The sequence below is a fragment of the Heterocephalus glaber genome, unplaced genomic scaffold (assembly GCF_053883595.1).
Source record: "Heterocephalus glaber isolate CG9 unplaced genomic scaffold, H.glaber_assembly_v1.0 deba00000594, whole genome shotgun sequence".
NCBI lineage: Eukaryota > Metazoa > Chordata > Mammalia > Rodentia > Bathyergidae > Heterocephalus > Heterocephalus glaber.
The window spans coordinates 402,036-424,223 of NW_028258151.1; the positions used below are offsets into that span (position 1 = coordinate 402,036).

Below are 22,188 nucleotides of genomic sequence, written 5' to 3' on the forward strand. Positions count from 1 at the left end.
ATAAACTTCTCAGACAATGGATATATGCTGAATTCCCACCCCATTTAAGAAACTGAGAGTGATACAGGAAGCACAAAGCTCATCAGCCCAAGGTGACACTGACCCTGATCAACCTCAGTCCAACAGAAGTCTCCCTACATGTCTATCATGTTTTATGTTTCTTAATATTCATTTCACTTAGATTTGAGAGGGCAGCATTCAGAAGTCATTTCTACCCAAAGAGTTACATTTGCTCCTTAAAGAGAGTAAATTATGGTGCTTTGAATAAATCACAAATTTGTTTGACAAAAATGAGATGGAGACTGTTAACAATTTGTGTGATTTGATTTTGGTAATTTTACAGAGTGAGAAGTTTGGTTTTTGTTTTGTTTTCATTACTAAGGATTAAATCTTCTCACTGAGGTACATACTCAGCCCTTTCTTAATTTTTTGTTTTAAAACAGGATCTTACTAAGTCACTAAATTGCCTGGGCTGGGCTCAAACTTCGGATCCTTCTGTCTCAACCTCCCAGAGTGCTAGGATTATAGGCATGCACTTGCATGCCTACAGAGAAGCCTGTATTTTATAATCAATAAATATTAGATAGCATTGGTATATAAATGTATCAAAATTACTCTAAAAACAAATTTAAAATACCTAAGTTACTCTAACTACAAACATTCAAGAATAATTTGACACCTTCACAACTAAATCTTATACAGTATATTTAGTCTTACCTAAGTTATGCCTTTAGTTTTTAGAACTAATTTATCCTAACCTGTACAGAATTAGAAATTTCTTACTATGATGCTACTGTAAAAATTTTGGCTGGGTTTTAATTTCAGTCAGTCCTTGTAACCACTTTTAAATTTTTTGTAGACAAAGAGATCCCTAACATTCAGTTTGCCAGAAGAAATGTCTGGGTTGGTGCTCAAATTACCTCTAATAAATGTCCGAATGTTTGCAACTGGCAAAAAATGCAAACTATTGTTTATAGTATAATTCACCTGCTTTATGGCAAGCACTGGAAATCGTATTTTCCTTGTCACAAAGGAATATAAGTCACTCTCATGGATGAAGGGAAAAGTATACATTGCACATGGCTTCAGAAATAGGAAAAGGAGAAATCTGACATTCAAGACACCATGAAATGACCTCTGATTGCTGGCCTCTCAAATCTAAGCAAAATAAATATTAAGAAACATAAAGCATGATAGACATGTAGGGGCACTTCTGTTGGATTGAGGTTGATCAGGGTTAGTGTCGCCTTGGGCTGATGATTATGTTGCCTAAAATGGGCAGTGAGAACTGAGTAGAGCTGCTCAACTACTCTTATTTCCCATCCCACAGAAGCAACCACTTTTCTCAAGAACTTAGTACAGCTACAGATCAACTCCTGTGCTTTAAAGATGACTTTCTAACCCACTGAGTTATAGAAAAAGGAAGTATACCTTTCACTGGAACTCCAGCTGTGTAAACTTACTTCCCCATGGCAGTCCTCAGAAGTCCAGGAGAGTAACATGGTGGAATTAGGTTCATGGTTTACTCGAACACCCAGAACTTCACAAATTGGGAAGGGGAACTTTCTCCTTGATACCAGAAACCACTACACAGGAGTCTGTAAGTCAAAATCCTTCCTGTAAATTTTCTTTACTTTTTCTCTTTTACTCCTGAAAGGAAGGTCTCAGTCTCAACTCATATCTAAGTTGCCATGAATAGTTCCTTAGCAACCATTTTAAGTAAGATCAGAGGCAACTGTTCTCTATCTAAGGGTGTTATATGATGAACATCCCCGCAGAGACATGGAGAGAGACAGTGGTGGTAGGGACATGGATTGTATTCTTCCCGCACATTTAAGTAGATTACAAAACTTATAAAAAGATAAAATGGTTTTCCAAAAACAACATTATGGTCTCCCCAAATCAGAGAGTGTTTGTCAAAACATATTTGGTGTTCTGCCAATTAACCACTATTGCCAGCCTCTCTCCTTAGATTCCATGTCAATTTGGCCATTTGTTAATGGATTGGTGAGCCATGCCTCTCTCCCAAGAATATTTTAGTGTAAGGTCTTTGTTTAAAATAGTGTGTAATGTAAAATTATATTACTAATTTTTAAACATCATAAAACATTTCATGTATTTCAAATAAGGAATAAAATCTTAAAAAAACAGAAAACATGAAGTTCAGAAACTTAGGGCTAGATTTAGGCATTAACACAGAGATTTAGTAATCAGATTTCAAAAGAGCTTTTGGTCAAATAAAGAAAATGAGTAGGAGCAGTCCATTTTCTTTAAAAAGTTTAAACCATATCTGATGGCAGTCAATTGTTTTAAGAACAAAGAATGGGTGTGAAAAGTAAGTTTTCATGAAGTCCATTTTTGTATTTGTTTTAGGATTTTGAAATACAAGTATGTCTTTTGTTTGCAAAATAATACTGAAACTTCTGTTCTGTGGTTTGCAGTAGACAGTACAAATTTTTTCCTCTTAAAATTCTATTTATTTTACTAATAGATTTCTCTGTTGGGCAATATGATTCAGTGCATACTACATATCACTTACTCAATAAATATTTGCTCAATTAAATTGAATGTTTAAGGTTGTGTTCATTTTTAAGGCCTGATATTTGTCAAATGTTTCCTCAGCACCTCTTGAGCATTGTCTTTACCATGAAAGAGATTCCTGGTCATTGCAACAAGTCCTTGCTTGGAGAAGATTATAGAAAAACACTGTGATATTTAAAGAAATAGGTTAGTATGAAAAAGACATTAAGAGTATAAAGGCTTTTAACAATAAACAAAGTATTTATTATAACTTATATGGACTTTAAACAATAAATAAAATATTTATTATAACATGAATTATGATAAGAAACAGTCATAAAAAAGTGGAACATTTAAATTCTATTTCAATATTTTACACATTAATGTTTGATGTCTGCTCTAATAGAAACACAACAAAGCAAGAAATAACCTTATGAAGGATGGGATGTTGAGAAATGGAGTTAATTTGTGTATTGTATCAGAGGTTTGTTTTCAAATATTTTAACAACAAAACGCACAGGGACTATCTGAAAAAATATATTACTTACAATGACAGGAAAACTGTCCTCTCTGAAACATATTCTTCTATTCCCTTCTGATACCATGTTACAGATTACAGTGAAGGCAAGTGTGAGCTCCAGCTTTTAAACCTAACGATTTTTTTTTACATCTAAATTCAAAGTACTGTATTCTCTTGACTCAACTACTTCCAAGTTATGAACTTGAAGATTTAATTTTTAAAATTTTATATCCGTAAGAAAGCAGTAATAATTTAAGAACATAAGGCCACCTTTTCTGGAACTCAATACAAGCATTAGAATTTTTTCACTTATCCAACATGGTTCTTCAAACAGCCAACTGCATAGTGTAGTGCTCAACAAAACTACACCATTCAGCACTGAAGGGCAAACTTCCTGAGTGAGACATAACTGAAAGATGCCATTTGCCTTCCGTGTGACTCCTTCCAAAACAGTTTCCAAAGATAATTTCAACAGCACCCAAATGTTACCTTCTCTGCTATCTTGCCTTTAAAACCTTATGTCCTAATCAGAGCCCTCTATAGCTTTCATTCTGGCACAGCTCTTGTGGCAATTTCTCATCCTGATCTCCCTGCAACCCCCTTGAATCTAGTCTCCATCGTGGACCAAGACTGGTGGATCACTCTCATCATGTGGATCTGCTAGTTCTCCCCAGGTTGTTCTTTGCTGTTTACTCCACCACCAGACAGCACAAATTAATTCGCTTTTGACTCAGAGTAAATTCTCAAACTACTGGAAGGCATTTTTTTGCACACCTTCCTTATTTCACACAGAAATAAGGCCAACTAGTTTCTTTTGTTCTTTGTGTCTGCACTCTTAGCAAAAGCATAAAGTATTCAAACAAAGGTATTACAGAAACACTAAGTGTGCCACACATCACCAAAAAGCATCTATGGGGGATCTCAAAAAGCCACCCTACTACGAGAGATACGGCTACACCCGACTACAAGAGATACAGAACCGAGGTGAGGGAGCAAAGGCTTTAACAAGATCAAGAAAGTGAGCAGGAAAGAACAAGTTCATAAAATTCGGGCAACACTTCATAACAGTAGTAGCAGGCACTGAATTGAATTTTGCCAACAAATCCCTAGTCAGCAGAGATCCTTCACTTTCTAATCATAGAAATCTGCTTTAAAAAACCATTTAAAACATAGGAAAATGCATATCATTGGTTAAGGGTGAACTCCCAATATGGCCCAGTCATAAAACCTTCACATTCCATGAGGTTGGAAAGCACAGCGTGGCCCAGTGTGCGTGCATGAAATGGACACTGCCGTCCAAGAGGACACAATGTTTCACCATGTTCCAGAGCTTCTAGAGTGAGACAAATGAAACCTCTGTTTTATTCTCTTCACCTTCTTCCTAAAAGAGCACATTTAAAAAATATAAAATGCTGCTTCCTCTTAAACCTTGGAGTGTCAGCTTATCTAACAGACACGCTGTCAAGTGGGCAGTTATTTTTCATTTTACCCTGGCAGGGGCAAAGTGTATGCACAGAAATGCCTTTGAGTTTTAAAGCCTGCCAGACAGACTTAATTCTGGGAAGTTCTGATTTGTGTCTAAATTACCCCTCCACTGCTGCCTTTTAGATCTCGAAACAGAGACCTAGACAGTCACACTGAGGTCCTCTGGCCACCCAGCTTATAGCAATTCACTGGTGATTAACAAGAGGGGGCTGACTGGCCATCCAGGCTGCTCTTGTGTTCTAGGTGAGACTGCCAACAATACAGGGGATGCCAGCAAGTCCATTTTAGAGTCCACATTACATTTAATCAAAGTCTGAGCCTCCATTAATTTTTTCTGATCCAAACAGTATAAATTTTATTATCAGCATTACTAATAATTATAAACCACTCCAGATCAATTAAAAACCAGCTCTGACATGTACATAAAAAATAGAACTTCCTGCAAGTTTAATAAGCTCAGGAATAACTTACAGAATCACATAACTGTCATTAATTTTAGTGCACCTCTGTAGTTCTTGACGGAAGCCAAAGCAAAAACATTATTTTAATTAAGCAATTAATTAATTAAAATGAATGAAACATTCATGAAAACTCAAAGACCTTAGGGATTAGGTTAGAGAAAGTGGAATTAGGACTAAAATCGAGGAATTCCTTAGTTAACTTTTCGTGTGGATGTCAGTTTACCTCTCAGATTCCACAAACTCAGTCAGCTCTTTCTGTATGCCACAAAGTATGTCACCAAAAGTATGACACAAAACATCCTCAGTGGTTCAAGCTTGTCGCTTAATAGGCAATTTCAGAAACATAGCCAAGTAAATGTTCACTATGAAATAAATCACAAAAACAGCAGGATGGATCTATTTCTATAGGGGAATAAATCAAGGAAACTGGGATTAAATAATTTACTTTCTCATTTTACCCTTTAATTGTCTCTTACAGGTTTAAATACACATTCTTTGCAAAACAAACATTTTACTCATTGTCTTTGGCTCTGGGACTTAATTTTCTAAACAAAAATATATGGTGGTAGAAGAAACACTGTAAAATGTTAATTACCAGATGAAAAGGTTCATTTAGGCTCAAACAAAACATATTGTAACATGGTGCTGAAGAGAAAATAATAGGGGTGCTCAAACTTTACCAACAACTGCAGCCAACACAGCATTCTCCTTCTTTCTAAATATGCTCTTCTGCCTCATCCACATCCACACTCTGTTTTGTGTGTAGCTCCTCAGAGTCTCCAAGTGATTTAAATGCCCATATGTAGCCCCTCATAGAAAGCAAGAGAAGTGGACTGCACCCAAGAGGCTGGTTCTCCTAGGTGGACAAGGCAAGGGAAGGAGCCCACACGGGCAGTGCCCACCCCCTTTCTGCAGGACACCTCTCCTGAGTTCCCCTTGCAGCAGCCTTGAGGGGGTGGCACACAGAGTTGGATTTTCTCATTGAGGGACAGCCCAAGAGCCATGCAAGAGAAAAATCCCTCCTCTCCAGAGATGACTGGCACATTCCTTTCTTCTGGGAAAATTCCCCACTGAGGCTCTCATATTTCTGTCTCCTGTAATCAGGAGAAGAGTGTAAAGAAGAAAAGAAAGATGAAGTTTCTAAATCTGCCCAAATTAGCTATTAATTCTTCCCAAAAGAAATACAAATAGAAACGAAAAACCAAAGAGTGTTCTCTTGGTTAAGGGTGGGCTGGGGGTGGGGAGAACACCAGTCTGTCTTACACCAAGAGTCCAAAGGGTAAATGGAAAACTATCCCATCTTCGATGTCACCATCTCACCTCAGTGACCATCTGGTGTGAGAGAGCTGGCGTGGGACTATGACAGAGGCAAACAGGGCAATCTCTAAATTTCAAAGTTGAAGGAAAAAATGAGGATAAATTCTGAGGGTTAAATTGATTCCTAAAAATCAGTGACAGCTTCAGTACAAAGAAAATACTGGAAGGAATTTTATCTTTTAGAAAGTTTTCAAAAAATAGCAAGGGAAATATATTCTAATAACCACTGTTTCGCACACACACAAAAGTCTTTACCACGTGCACTTGATTTTCTCCTTCATTAAAAGAAGGTGTTTTGACATATGGCAAGAATGAGGTACAGCTAGAACACAGTGGTGATGGTTAGATCTTTTTATTTTACCTTTGATTATTTTTTGAGTAATTTTATTACACCTTTGTTGTCAGCAAAGGTGCAGCCCTCTGATATATATGTGTTTTTAAAATACATGACAATTTTCCTCATCACTAATTTTGTATGAATATCAGCATTATGTTGTGTTCCCAGGTATAAGTACATAAGTTTATATTAGATTTATACTTAAACAATATTTCTGAGGAGCATCTTTGTATTTCATTTAGCATTTACTATTACTATTTACTCAGAATGTCATTAGTATAATGCAGATTGGGAAAAAACCTTCTTTTTTCTAATTAAGGTATTCCTATGAAAAACATTTGAGTACTTTTAGGTGGAAGTATTCCTCTATGCTACAAACCCAAGAGAAAATATTCTTTTCCACTGAGTACAGACCATATGAATTATATATGCAAATTCCAATGCTTTCATAGGAGATTACAAATGGAAGGGTTGATCCAAAATGTTTCCTTAGTAAAACAACAAATATGAAAAATTAAATCTGAAAGCATAATGCAGGGCAAATCTATTCCAACATGCTGCTAAAATAAGATTACCCTAGCTCAACAGAAAGCTCCCAACTTCTTCTCTTGCTCCCAAAGCTCAGGTAAGTATACTGTTCTAAAATCACTACAATGCAGGAGAGTGTTCTGGCTCAGCACAGAGTAGACACCAAGTTCCACTTGTGATTCAAATTTCCTTTACATAGAATCAACACAGCAAGAACTATACTTTGAACTAGAGCAGGGTTCACACGGTGTAGATCACCTGTCTTTATGCTCAAGCAGAAGTGAATATAGGGTGCATAGTACTATTTAGAGTAGGATTATATTTATAAACTGATCGTGACTATAGGCAAAAGTTGTTCACACTACCTATGTATGGGGAGCTGTGCCATGTGTATTATATAATCACTGTATTCCCATTTGCTCCTGCTGTCCATCCCTACTTCACAGAGAAGACAACTGGAGGGTTAAATGACTTCAATCAAGGTCACACAGTTAGTGGTGGGATACGGTACTCAAACCCAGGCCTGTCTGATTTCTGAAGACAAGACATGCAGGACTCATTGCCTTGCCTCCTATAAACATTACTGGAGGGAGTACTTAAGAGTTCACATTAGAGAAACTCTCCTTATGTGCCTTATGGTACCCAATTGTAATAAGAGTTCATTTTTCACCCACAGAACATTTACAACTGAGGCTGTATAAACTTGACCTAAATTATTTTTCTCTATTTTCTTCTGTGACATAACAGTGATAACATAGTTTTCTAAAGTGCTTGTACTATATTGTATTCCCGACATTTGTAGGAATTCTAGTTGCTCACTATCTACACAAGCATTTGCTGTTTCCAATCTTTTTAAATTTCAGATATCCCAGCAAGTTGCCTTAGCTTCTTTCAAAATACTCTCTTGCCTTTTACTTGATGAAACAATCCTCTCCTGACATTTATTTTACCTCTCTAGTCACTTGTTTTTTCAGTCTTTGCAGAGTCCTGTCCTCTTTTAACTTCTAAAAGTGAATTTTCCTTAAGGCTTGTTTGTAGGCCTTTTTCTTCTCTAACAGAATCTCATATTCTTATCTATTGTGACCACCTCTGTACTCCTGACATATCAACTCACATTCCCAGTCAATTCTCTCTTCTGAGTCCCTCACCTATAGCCTATTTGTTTTCTCCTTTCAGATTTATCAAAGTTATCACAAAGCCAAGTGAGCAAGATGAAATTTTAGATCTCCCCCCCATCCCTCCAGATACTCACAAAGGAAGGTGGCAGAGTCATAAGTCAACTCATACTCAGTCCCTCAAAATAATAAAACAAATAAACAGAAACAAACAAAAAAACCAGCAGTGGCTTCTGCTTCACAAAAACCTTTCAAATCCTAACATTTTTCAATCACCACCAAAGTCCTTGTTTCTAACATCTCTCGCTTGGCCATCTGCAATTTTAAGATATACATAATTTTAAAGCATAGTAGGAAAAGCTATTTGGTATCATAAATAAATTATTGAATACTGAAAATGTGTCTTTCAGAGAAGAATTACAAATTTTTTTTAAAATTATCATAATCAAGGAATATTGCTATAACTTAAATATAATTGTAATAAACATTTAAAGTTGATGTCTTTAAATATTTCTTAGTGCCGGGCAATGATCTACTTGTTTTGAATAATACTTAGTATAACCAAATTTAAAGTTAACGAAGTAATCAGAAATTCCCTTGGCACTTTCTATGACATAAATTAACCTTAAGGAGCAAGAAAATAAAACCAGAATTGAAAAATAAAAGAATGAATTGCTCAAATTTGTTGGTAATTAAAATGGAACCACACAGAGAGCCAGACAATGGGGCAAAACACTGGCTAGAGACACAGAAGACCTGGAGTGAGTCTTATCCCTTGATTTTTCACTGATTAATAGTGGAAGATTAATAATGTGGGCCTCATTTCCTCTTCTGAAAGCTGAACTGAATCTTCAGTGGCAATCTTGACTGCCACCTGAACCAGCACTGGTTCAGAAAGGTTATGAGACACCCATGCTAATGAATACATGTTCAGGAGTTGGCAGGTGACCTTGGTATTTTTCAGTCTTGGAACAGACAGTCACAGGGTTCCCACACACATCTCAACACAGTCCAATTTCTGAAGGGCAAAGAATAGGGCTTTTAGTTTAACAAGCACTTGTTTAAGTCCTATTACATACTGACCACAGGTTTAGGCAATGAAAATACAAAGAAGATTAACATAAGACACTTGCCTTTAAGAAGTTTTTAAGTCCAGGTCACTTAACTGAAGTGTATATTATCATTACGAATATAATCAGTACAATACTTTGTGGTAATGTGCATGTGTTCTAATTTTAAATATCAAACCAGAAAACATATGCTTTAAACTGTTACTGAAGTGATGTTTTAATTTTAAAAAATGTTTCCATTAAGCATGTCTTTCAGAGGATTACTTTTTAAGAGTACATTCTTTACATCCTCCCACACTTTAAGAATGCTGTCTTTCAAAAAGCCATGAATGAGAAATCAAGAACATCAAAAACCATTAGAAAATTCTATTTTAATTTTACTTTGGAATGTCCAAGATCCAGTATTTATTTCCTCATAAATTCTGGCCAACCTGCTCATTTGAATAGCCAAAAGCAATCAGCTTCTTCTTTGTTTTCTATAATTTGCTGATTGAATCCTCATGGTTAGAATAACCATCCCTCTTTATCCTCCCACCTATACGTATCCTTGGCAGTCTTAGGTGACTCCTCTAGTCCCTATCTTGTGAATCTATTCATTCATGTACAGTTTTTTTTTCAATTAAGTACCTGTGATGTGCCAGATACCATGCTTGTGTGAAAGTGACCACACGAAATACTCCTACTCTCAGAACGTTATCCTGTCTTGAGAGGACAATGCTGAGGGGAAAAAGTTAGGAAAAAATATGCACAGAGGAGAAACATCAAAATAAATCTGGAAAATCGGGAAATATTCTAGATTAGCTGTCACATGAGCTAATTAGAAAAGCTGGGTAAATTAGACTGAAAGAGAAATTTCTGACAAAGAGAAAAGCATAAAAATGAAGACACCAAGTTATAAAGCAGCAAGGACACTTTGAGAAGTAAGTAAGGCTGTGGCAGGACGGGATGCATGGACCAGAGAAAGGACAAAAGAAGCAAGATGCAGATCATAAAGTTTAAACTTCACTTGGAAAAAGTGTTTTACGGAAGGGAAGCTTTCCAGATAGATAGAGAATATAGAGAAAGCACTGTGTTTAGACCGAAAGCCAAGAATCTATGATGGGTCACAATAAGTTTGAAGTACTTCCACCACATCTGAGGAGAGATATTTAATAGGTGGTACAATAAATGAATTCAGAATTTGTCAAAAAAAATTTCAATGTATCAAAGATTTGGGATTCACTGACAAAAAGTGTGGTTGAATCCACTGAGATTGACCTGGCACTGATAAAAAATGGGAGGCATAGAAGGCTGAGAGTAGAACTTGTGAGAAAGGCCAACACTTGAGAGTGAAGTGAAAGCCAAAACAAAGGACATCTAGAAAAACTGAAGGGAAATTAAAGGGAAATGAAATTACAAAAGGAAAAACAAGAGAGAGCTTCAAAATGATCTTCAGTTCCTATTATAGCCATCAGTCTTTTTCCACCATTTTGTATGACTATTTACTATTTTCCCAAAGTATGCATGAAGTATTTTTTAGTGTGCCTCACTTTACTAGATAAAGTATTTATTTCTTGTGATCTGGAATTGCAGGTTGTTTTCATCTGTTTGCTTTTGTTTGGCGGGCTCCTAGTGCCTCAAGTTACACCATCTTGAAGGCAGGGACCAGCCACTTGAACCATTATTAATCGTGGTTGCATTCAGTAGCGACTATTAGAGCTTTGGCCTTTGGAACTCCAAATACCATGGAATCCCTTTCCAATACCCATGTCTGGAAGAACACTCAGAACACAGTGCCTTTTTCTGGCTAGCATCTACTTTTTGTGATATACTGAAGGGCTATAGTTTGCCTACTGTACATAAACACCTCTAAATTGAAATATCTATCCTTGTTATAAGAAGATTCTAAGTATTTTAGTTTTTAAATTATATTTTCATGAAAATTGCTATAATTATTATTTAGAATATCAAAGTAGAGTCCATTTATAGTTTTTACCTTTACCAAAATTTTAATATCCAAAATAAAAGTACTGATTTTAATATTCCTTTATTTCAAATACCAGGACGTGAAATACACCCTTTTTTTCCAGAAAAGAAGAGTTAGAAAAAAGACTTAAGCTCCAATATATTACAATACAGAAATAACCAAGAAAGATAAATCTACTAAGCGGTAAAAAATATAAAAGGAAAAGCCATTTGGTTACTTTACTTTTGTTTTCATTTCTTTCTATCAATATAGTAATAATCTTTCTGACCTAGATAGAACCTAGATAATTCTTACTTAGTTTAATGATGGATAGATAATACAAAAAATGTACTAAATAATATGTAAATCATTCGCAAGAGATTATCTTCTATAGTACTAAAGATGTATTTTTCATTCATTATGCTCCTTTAAAATAGTTAATATTCTAATTAAGTGCATTAATTACTTACAAATTGCATGAAATTGTTTTCTATAACATTATCTAATCTTACCATCTGAACTTCTGAGGAATTATCAAAATATTACATTCTAAAATCTATTTAAATGAATTCACACACATTAAAGACATCTTCTCCAAAGTGTAGGCTGTACTTTTGCAAAGCTCAAAAGAGAATCTTCATAGAGACTCCTGCATGCAATTGTAACTCATAATGACAGTACTATCACTTGAAAAATGTTTAAAAATTTAAATTCAGCTTTGCCATCAAAAGTAGCATCCATAGAGATTCCATAAAGGATAACACTTCATTCTCAGCAGAAGCATTCCTATTTACCAATGATTTTGAAGAGTCTACATCTACAACTTGCTTGCATTACTTATTTAAGATGTACCTTAAAAGCATTAATTGTTTGATTTTGCAAAGTTTCAAATGAATAATTTGGGGCATGGGAAACAAGTTCTATAAAGAGGAAGACAATATAATTTGACATCCAGGTTGAAATTTAAAATCTCCAGGAAGAAGCACTATCCATAATTATAGCACGAAATTTGGTATAAGCAAATGAAGATAAATCAACACATACATCACTCTTCTTGTAAACAAAACCAGTTTCTTTTTTTTTTTTTGGTACTGGGGATCGAACTTGGGTCCTTGTACTTGCACAGCAGGTGGTGAAACCACTGAGCTAAATCCCCCGCCCTCTTTTTTCTTAATGAAAACATTCATATGTATGGAAGTGGTCACAAAATCGCAGCAGTTAAGTACCTGAAGCCAATTCTGCAGTATATTTGTAAAATGACCAATATCCAAATAGGTGTACTTAAACCTGATATGAGTGTGAGAATATATATACAGAAAATCTAGGGTATTTAGGACAGAAAGTTAAAAATTTCTTCAGTACATATAATTTATGACATCATTCAACAGTAAGCTGATGTGAAAGAGAAACCACTACTTGTGAGTGTGTTGCCCTTTACTCATATAATTCTGAACCTGAGTAATTTATTAAAGCCACTGACACTAAAATCATTGCTCTTCTTTCTCCTAGTAAAAGATGAAGAAATTACCCTCTGTTGGTCTCATTTTTGAATCAGGGTTGTCTTTTAGCAATGTCATACTTTATCATTTGCCCACATTGCTTTTAGTGTAAAAAGCATTTATAAGCTCTTTCATGACATAGAAAGAAAAACATTTTTTAAAAAAGATAATAATCGTGTCCGTTTAGGCCCTGGAATTATTTTACTTTTTAACTTCTTGTGAAATTCTCATGCTGTTAGTCACAACCCTGGCAATACTGCCCTGATCCCGATAGGAAAAATGGATCCTCCCACAAGGACTCCAGGAGCTTTGGCCATCACAGGAGAACATGAGCTGGAATTCTTCTGTGGTTTTAAACAGTAAGCATGGCATTTGGGGGAGGTATAGTAATTGAAAGTTTAAAGGTGCCTCCACGTTACCATGTTTACCATTAGAAGGACAGGCTTTATAAATTCCATTTTACACACAAGAAAACTGATGTTAGAAAGAGTTAACTTGATAATGCTCATACCTATAAAAAGTAAGTGTTAAAATGGGAATCCAGTCTCCACCTCCCTTTCTGCCATGGCAGTTTGAAAATGATAGGAAGTAGGGTTGAGGATTTAGCTCAGTGCCTCGCAAGCGCAAGGTCGTGAGTTCGATTCCCATTACCAAAAACAAAAAGAAAGAAAATTATAGGAACTAAGCCAACAACAGTTTGTAAGCAGAGCACTTACTCTTTAATTTTATCCAAACATCCTAATTTCTGACTCAATTTTAATACTTGAAACTCTAATACTTGGTCTCGGCACTGAACTAAATATCATAGGATATTTTGCTAGAAGTAGCCTAACTAATAAATAAAATTCAGAATAGTATTGAGAAGAGGTAAGCTCACAGTGGAGAACAGTGAGAACATGGTCGGTGTTGGGAGCCCTATAAGCCAGAGAGCACGAGAGTCAGGAAAGCTCCAAGCATGCACAGGATGAGGCCCACAAGCCCAGACAGGGTCCTTAGAAAGCACGGAAGATGTTATGGCCATATGGCGGTCTCTTCCAACTCCTTTAAAGCTTTGTGCTCTGGATTCTAGGTTCAAATACCATGAGCAAAGAGTTAGGAAAATATAGCAGTTATGGAAATTTCCCTAATATTAAATACTGACAAAGCAGACTTCTCATCAAGAGGGGAGGATAAAATTTCCAAAGGCTCCAGCCAGATGCCTGTTGCCCAGAAGGTAAACAATAAATCCCAGTCTATTACCCCTACAGATGGGGGAAACAAAACTCATAATTTGGTGCACTTTTTTAAAAGACTTAAAAAAATTTCAAATATTTGGAGTCAACATATGCTTGTTTGAAGCTCTATCACTCTAAGTGCCATGTGCCTAAGCAAAATTACTTCAACTCTCAGGAATAGCCCTAAAACATCCAACTCATACCACAAGACCAAATGGAAAATGATGTTTAAAAATAGAAAATAGTCCTTAACAATAAATGAAATACAACACAATGGATGGTATAATCCATGAGATAGCAACCTCATCCACATGCTTTTTATAGATGTGGGAGAATAATAATATGATTTTAGGAATGCACATCTGAGATCTTTCTGGGAAGTTTACATAAATTATTCTTCCTATTTAACAATTTTGTGCAAATAACATTCCCAAGATGTCGTGGCTCTACAATTCAAATCAGTAATTGCACATATAGCTCCCACAGCTTTTCAAAGTATACTAATTTAGTATTTAATTATTTAAGTGATACTGCTTCTATCACTTCTGCTTAGAAGTAATGCATATATATTAAAACTGTCAATGGATATTGACAAAAATGTTTACTGGTTTTATCTCAATCTTCATTCTTTTTCATACTTCTCATATCTTTCATTTTTTGTTTCTCTTTTTAACATTTCTCCATGAACATTTGGGAACTCAGTACTGGGTATGCACATCAGTTAAGACAGCTTTTGCTGAAAGTAGAAAACTACAATAGAGTTCAGAGCTAACTTTCTCTGAGGTTAATGCCACCCACTAATGGTGTGAAGTCTAGACTCTGAGTGAAACTATTTTCTCACCAGTTTTTTCTGAATATGGGATCGTGGAACAGGTAGGACCCTGCTTATGTTTCCGCCTCTTTCTCTCTTCACTACTTGCCTTTTTCTTCTCCTCCTCATTCCCACCTGACCAATATGGCAGTATACGTCTGGATACAAGATATAAAAATCTCTGCCAATGAAATTCTGATGCCTACATGCATGGGAATTCTAACACTCCCTGCCCTAGTTCCCCACTCTACTTTCCATTCTTTTCCCAGTTGCTAATTGAAATCTCTCAAAATGAGCCTTATGAATATATTCAGGCTACAATATTATAGTTGCTTCAAGGAAGGAAAAGAAGTAAAGCTTGTTACAGGAATTCTCCTTCTACTTTATCTCCTTTCCATGAAGGATGTATCTTTGACAGGTGATTGAAAAGTGAATGCTAGGCTGACAAGAAGACAGGGAGAAGCCCAAAGTTAATATTCTTCACAAATCAATTTATACCATGGGCTTCAGAATGTTTACCAAACAAAGCAACCTCATCAATTCCAATTTAATTCTTTCCACGTTTACACTGTAAGTGGAAGAGCTAGGATGAGAACCCCTAAATGCATGGCTCCAAAGAGTATGGTCTTTCCTGTACACTACAAGCTATTTTCCATTCTTCCACTGGAGACAATCCCTTCCCTTCATCCACAAGAACATTCCATTAATGAGTGTAAATGAAGCTCCAGGCCCCTCAGGATCAGCAGCTAATCTTTTGAATCAGCATCATCTTTTGTCCAACTGCCTCTCTAAAATTGAAGAAAGAGGAGAAATTCATTTAAGGAAAAGATAATATGAAAGAATGGTCCCTTCTTGGTAGAAATAAAGTGTAGAATCTGGGAAAACAGGTGGACTTAAAGGATCTAGATCTGAATTTTGGTTCAGCCATGTTGTTATGTGAGTCGGCCTTAAATATTACTGGAATTCTGAGTCTAGGGTGAGAGTTTGAGAATTTAAACATCTGACTTACCTTCTGCACAGGCTACTGTGAGAATCCAAATATTTATACACATATTAAGTGAGCATAGTTCCCTTATTTGATATCAAATATTTGGAGTAATGGCTGGCATGAGATACTCAATAAATGTTAGCTATTTTTATTAACTGTCGCAATATGGCTCTCAATTTCCATCCTCAAACCATCCCCTTAATTCTCTACTTTTATTTTATTTTTCTTCCCTTGCCATTCTGCCTCTCCTTTCTCTATTAGACTTTTACCAAGAAAAAAAAAGGAATGAAGATTTTACATCTAATGAGGACTTGTGATTTAGGATAAAACAGTTTTCAGTCCCTGTAATACACTAGCTCATAATATCTAGTGACAATTACTTGATGGAGTATTAATTGATGAAGTGAGGTTTCAAAAAGCCTCTGGAAGGGTTGGGGATTTAGCTCAGTGGTTTCGCTGCCTGCTGTGCAAGCGCAAGGACCCGAGTTCAATCCCCGGTCCCCCCCCAAAAAAAAGCCTCTGGAACACACACACACACATAAGATTAAGAGAAAATCTCTTAATTTAGAGATAATTAAATCAATCACTAATAAAATTTGTAGCAGTCAACTACTTCTAGTTATATGGTATTAGGATTTAAAATGAGTACACTTTGCACAAAGAATTATTTTATTACAAAGTATTTTATTACAAAAATTCATACAGAATTTTTCTAAAATCCTGAGGTAAAAGTAGTTTGATGTTTTCTATTTACACATATTTAATGACATCAAAATCAAATTCAAGTAGAAATTTTATAATGAAGGTCAATAAAACAAATATAGACAAATATATATTTGATATTTTGTAATGTTGCTTTAGCATATTCACCCATCAATTTTCTCACTCTTTTTATTAATGCCTAATTTTATGCCTTGTGGAAAGACAGAGCGTTCACAGTAGGTAACTCAGATAGTGCTACACTAACTACAGAAGGAAGTTTTCTCAACTCTCATTGCTCTGTTCTCAGAACGTTAGCTTTGTGTGGTTGGGTTATTTTATTTTATTTTATGAAAGTAATGTCTCAGAAATGTGAAATGATGGACCATGCATTACCCCAAAAAGTTTTTCCTGATTTAGCAAATATTTCCAAGCTCTGTCAATCTATTTTAATTTCTCAATCTATTGTAATACAAAGTCCATAAAAGGGCCCATCTATGACTACATCTCATTAATTCTGTATATATGTGTCTCACCTGAACAGCCCCACGGCTGACCCCCAGCTCTAAGACATAAAGTGTTTTTCAGAAGGAGAGTCCAGCACTGCTCCACTAACTGCAGACAACAAGACCGACATGCTTACAGGGCAGCAAGCTGGGATTCAGAAACACCAATCCACCACCACATAAGAGGCCAAGACACGAGCAGAGGAGGCTGATTGATAAATTAGTCCAGAGCCCCAGGATTAGAGAGCTGTTGTATAACAGCATCACACAGTGTGATAATGTGAAAATCAGTGCAATAAAGGAATAATATTTGCAAGCAAGTGGAAAGTAGTCACAGGAAAAGCGGGGGAAAAGAAAGGTGTCACACATGAGCAGATGGACAACACTCCTAGTTTGTATCTGTCCATATGAGCCCATATAATCTTGTAACTGCTGTCCTCTGGCACTTAGCAGGTTTGGAATTCTGTCCTAAAACCCATCCGCTCCCTCATACAATCCACCACTCTCCCTCTGCTGTGGAACGGCCAATACGGGAGGGCGGGGGAGTATGATGGCCACTATCTGCACCGAGCCCTCCCTGTGCCCTCAGGAAATTGTCAAGCACAGCTTTCACCAGCTGCCAGAGGCCTCTCTCCACCTGCTGGCTGCAGTGAACACCAAAGGGAGCAGCAGCAAACCTGGAGATCCTGACCAAGAGAATCGATGTCCAGGACAGGCGGCAGGGGCTGCGGCCAGTGAGGACAGACGGACTCACAAGCAGACAGACAGACGGCAGCAGCATCAGACAACATCCAATACTTCCAGTCTCAGAAGAGGGGAAGCCGGCAGCCAGGGGCGTCATTCTTCCACTAGGGACAGGCAGCAGATTAACGGGGATTCTGCCTCCTTCGAGCCAGCAGGCTTAATGTATTTGTTTTTTGGATGAGTAGGAGCAGGGAATTCAGAAACCTGCTGCTCCTCCTAGGATCAGGCCAACTCTGGCCTTCCAGTTAGCAGGGGTTTTTTCTGAGTCTAAAACGAAAGGGCAGGAATGACTGACTGGATTTCTACCCTTCTGCTCAGGCCTTCGGCCCACAGCGCTCCCTTAGCACCCCCTCCCCACTCTGGGAGGCAGTCTCACTGCGTGGGAGCATCTGTCTGGCCCTTTGCCCCTCTCTCCTGAGGCTCTGCTGTACTGAGGGCATGCGGAAGAACCCTTTCTTCCCTAGCAGCATCTTCTCCTCAAGAGGCAGTCCTAGCGGGTGGGAGAGAGGCGTCACCCCGGCCCCTCCCGTCCTTCTGTGCAATAGGCCAACTCCAGATGCAACAGGTTCCCTTTGGCTCTTCGTGCCAACAGCCTGCCCCCAGACACACCTGCTGGCTAAGCAGGGGACACGGAGGAGCCAGTCCCAGTCAAGAGCCCTGGATTCCCCCGCCCCAGAGCGGAAAACTTTCCTGAACACATGAAGACTTCCCAAGGGTCGCCTTCAGCTCCAGTCCCCGGAGACCTAAGGAGCGAGGAAAGCCCAAGCTCCACACCAGGACCTCATGAGCAGCTTCTCTGAGGCAGGCAGCGGCAGCGGCAGCGGCACACGCGCCTGCACCACTGGCAACCTCCTTGGAAAAATGGGGCACCAGGCAGCGAGCCCCGAAGGGCTGGACGCTCCGAAGAGGGGACAATGTGTACACACGTTTAATGCTTTCTTGGGCCGCTTCCTCTCCTGGAATGAGCAGGCCCCAGAGGTCTCTCGGCAACAGTAAAGAGGAACCTCTGTCTTATTCAGGCCAGGGTCTCCGTCGGCATCTCCCATTAGTCAAAAACTTTGTATTGCCCACGGCACTATATATGGGTAAGAAAATCTGTTTCCTCACAGGTATTCCGTGCAGAAGACTGTGAAGAGGTGAAAGAGATTCCGGGAGGCGGATTACCAAAGATGGCAACTGCCCAAAAAAGACCCAACCTTGATCTGTGAGATGAATGAGTGCCAAAAGAAACGCTAAAAATGAGCGTTTTTATTATATAAATAGAGGCATCCTTCACTGGGGTAACTCCGACCTGCCGAACAACTCCGAAAGAAGAGGCGCCGTTCTCAGCAGCTGCCTCCGCTCCCACCCCGCTTCCTCCGCCGGCCGGCCCTCACCTGCTCCCCGCTCCTGGCCGGGCTCAGCTCCTGCTCCGGCGTGGCCCACCGCCCCGGGCCCCGCGCGCCCAGCCCTCCCGGCACCCGGTCCCCAGCCACCCTCCCAGGCTCCCGGGTCCCAGGCTCCGTGCTCTCTCTCCTCCCTCCGGCCCCCAGCCCTGGCCAGCCTGGCCGGACCCCGGCAGGCAGGAGGACCCCGCGGGCGGGCAGCGTGCGGCAGGGCGCGGGGCGGGCGCCCGGTGGGTGCGCGGCGGGGCGGCTTACTTGAGCATGGCTTCTTCCTTCTCCTCCTCTTCCTTCTGCCGGTCCATCACTGCCATGATGATGTTCCTCTCCTCCTCGGTCAGGTGGCTCAGGTCGGGCAGCTCGTGCATCGGGGGCGGCACCGTGGGCGGGCGAGGCCCGCGGGGCCCCACGGCCGAGGACATGTTCGCGGCCCGGCCTCGCCTCGCCCGCGTCGCGCAGCTGCGCCCTGCTGCCCTCACAGCGGAACCCGAGAGGCGGCGGCAGCAGGAGGAGGAGCGGAGCCGGGCACGGCGGCCCCGCTCATGGTGCTGCGCAGCCCCGGCCCGGCCGCCTTTGTCTGGGGCCCCGACGAGGCTCGGCCTGGCCGCGGCGCGCGGCGCAGCCTCTGTCCGCGGGGGCGGGGACGGGGGCGCGGTGGGCCGGGGTGGGGCGGGCTCCGCGGGCCGGGCGTCTCCGCGGGGCGGGCCGGAGCCCGGCGGCTCCTGCTCGGCTGCCTCCGGCGCGGGAGTCTGGCTGCCGGCGAGGCGGAGTCTCCGGGGGAGGTTCGCGCTGGCTCGCTCGCTCGCAGCCCGCGCCGCTCCGCTCCGCCCACGGCGCCCACCGCCCCCTGCCCGACCCGGCCGCGCACCCCTCCGTTCCCCGCGCCCGCCAGCCCGCACCCCCTGCGCCTTTCCCCAGGTACCCCTCACCTGTGAGTCATCCTCCCTCCGGGCCCCTCAGCTCTGTCATCCTCCCAGCCCTGTTTTTCCACGAGTTGCATTAATCATCATCATCCTCGCTCCCGTCTTCGCCACAGCATTAATATTATTTGAATACTCACAGTGTTCTGAACGGCAGGGTGGAACACCCTCCGGATACATGTTTTTCCCTTTCTGCCACCATGTCTCTCTCATTTAATAGTGTTCACCGCCACGATAATGTGATTTTCTAGATTAATGTTGACACACACACACGCGTGTGCGCACACACAAGCGCGCCCACCACACCCCTCCAGCAGCGCGGATGGGAGGGCGCATCGGATTCTTCAGTGTGGTGTCTGTCTTGACCATTCTCTCCAGGACTATTCTGCAGTACATCCTAATTGCCCCTCTAGACGCCTCCCACAACACAGAAACTAATGTGTCACTTGGGGCTCTGGGTAGTCTCAGCACACCACATAACTGCACTTCTCTGTTGTTCAGAAACGGATTATCCACTCTTAATTCCGCTGATGATACTCACCCTTGTCGTCTGTTCTCTTCTTAGCTCCTATAGGTACTTCTTTAAAACACTGATCCCAGATAAGAAAACTCACTGCCATATCCTATTGTATTTAACAAGCTTCTGCTCAATGCCTGCCCCAATCATAGGCATTAAAGATGAGCTTCTCTTGCTGATAAAGGCGGAAATTAATAGACAATCCTTTCAGAATAGGTAATATAATCAGCTCGGAAAACTGAAGACTGGATTTTGTTAAAATAATTATAAAAGAATCGATATAGAGACGGGTTCAAATTGAACAATTTCCTAGTGGGGATCTCTTAGCCATGGCGATTATAAAATTCTATCCTGGGGAATTCTTTCTGCAGTTACAGGAAAGACGGAATATTATTTTGTTCCTCCAAGCCTCACTTTTCTAATGGGGAAGATGACGATGATAATTTATGAATTCTAAGATCTCTTGTGTTCAAGGCACTTAAGAATTTAGTTGGTTTTCCATTCAATATAGGAGTTGCTTTTATGTGGACATATCTATTTGAATACTTTCAGTAATGGAAGGCTCACTACCTCTGAAGACTTTTCCTATGTCCAATTTCTTCTTTTAACTGAAAATATTTCAACAATTTGAAACAGTGATGGGGTCATCTTTGATGTTTTCCAGAATAAACCTTCCCAGTTTACCCACACAGGAACGGTGTGGTGTCATTTCAAAGACTGGTCATTTGTCTTCTCTTTCTTTGGACACATTCAACTTTTTTCTCCAGCCTTACCAAGAATATGTATAACTAAGATGCTTAATAACTGCTCAATAGCTGTATAACCATTATCTTTATTTATACAATTTAGTATTGATCTAACTTTTGGTACCTGTGTCACTTATGAGAGTGTCAATGAGATATATAGTCCACTGAAATTTTCAATTATTTTTCAAACATGCTGCTGTCTAGCCAGAGTTCTTTCCATAGTAAGCAATTGGTGAAAATTCTGATCAGTATGTTTTCCTCACTTTAAAAAAAATTGTACAACATATATATGAATATTTGTATTATATATATATATACATATATGAATATATATAGTCAAAAAGAACAAAAGAACTGAGTTGGAATTCTGACTGTAGTAAAGATTTTCTGATCTTGACCTAATCATTTAACCCTTCTGCTTCTCTGTTTCATCATCTATAAAATGGGGACAAACCTATTTATCTCAGAATAAAGGAGAAATATTAAGTCAAAACACATATTTGAAGCTTTTAGCTAAAAGATTTTACAGTTCTTTTTTCTTATTTCTAGCTCTCTCCAAGGTATGTGTTAGGCCATCTCTCAATTATCAATGCACAGAAGGCAGTAGAAATGTAGAGGATATATTTGTTCTTCCAGATGCCTGTCTTTCTGTTAGTCATGCTGGAAATGCAGACATACAACAGACAAAGATCTGGTCCTCCAGAAGTTTACAATCAAGTTGGTTCTCATGAAATTTTTCTAAAACACAAATAAAGGAACTGCAGACCCTCAGTTCAAAACCCTGCAAACCCTGAACATTAGAAGTAGCTGAGTAAAGCTCTTGAAGGCAAGGGTCTAATGAACAATTCACAGTGATGCTTTAAT

At 39.5% G+C, this 22,188-nt stretch overlaps 1 protein-coding gene across 3 annotated transcripts in view; it reads right to left on the reverse strand.

Moving 5' to 3' along the window:
- LOC110345624 (regulating synaptic membrane exocytosis protein 1-like) overlaps nucleotides 1-19,766 on the reverse strand; it is a 222,389-nt gene extending 202,623 nt beyond the window's left edge. For 2 of the 3 annotated variants that reach the window (XM_021243724.2, XM_021243722.2), the window contains exon 1: nucleotides 19,400-19,766. In XM_021243724.2, coding sequence (XP_021099383.1) covers nucleotides 19,400-19,563 — 164 coding nt within the window. In that variant the 5' untranslated portion in view covers nucleotides 19,564-19,766. Of the gene's footprint in view, nucleotides 17,864-19,399 lie in introns of all 3 variants that reach the window. The other variant, XR_015448881.1, reaches the window with a different exon arrangement.
- Nucleotides 19,767-22,188: the final 2,422 nt, after the last annotated feature.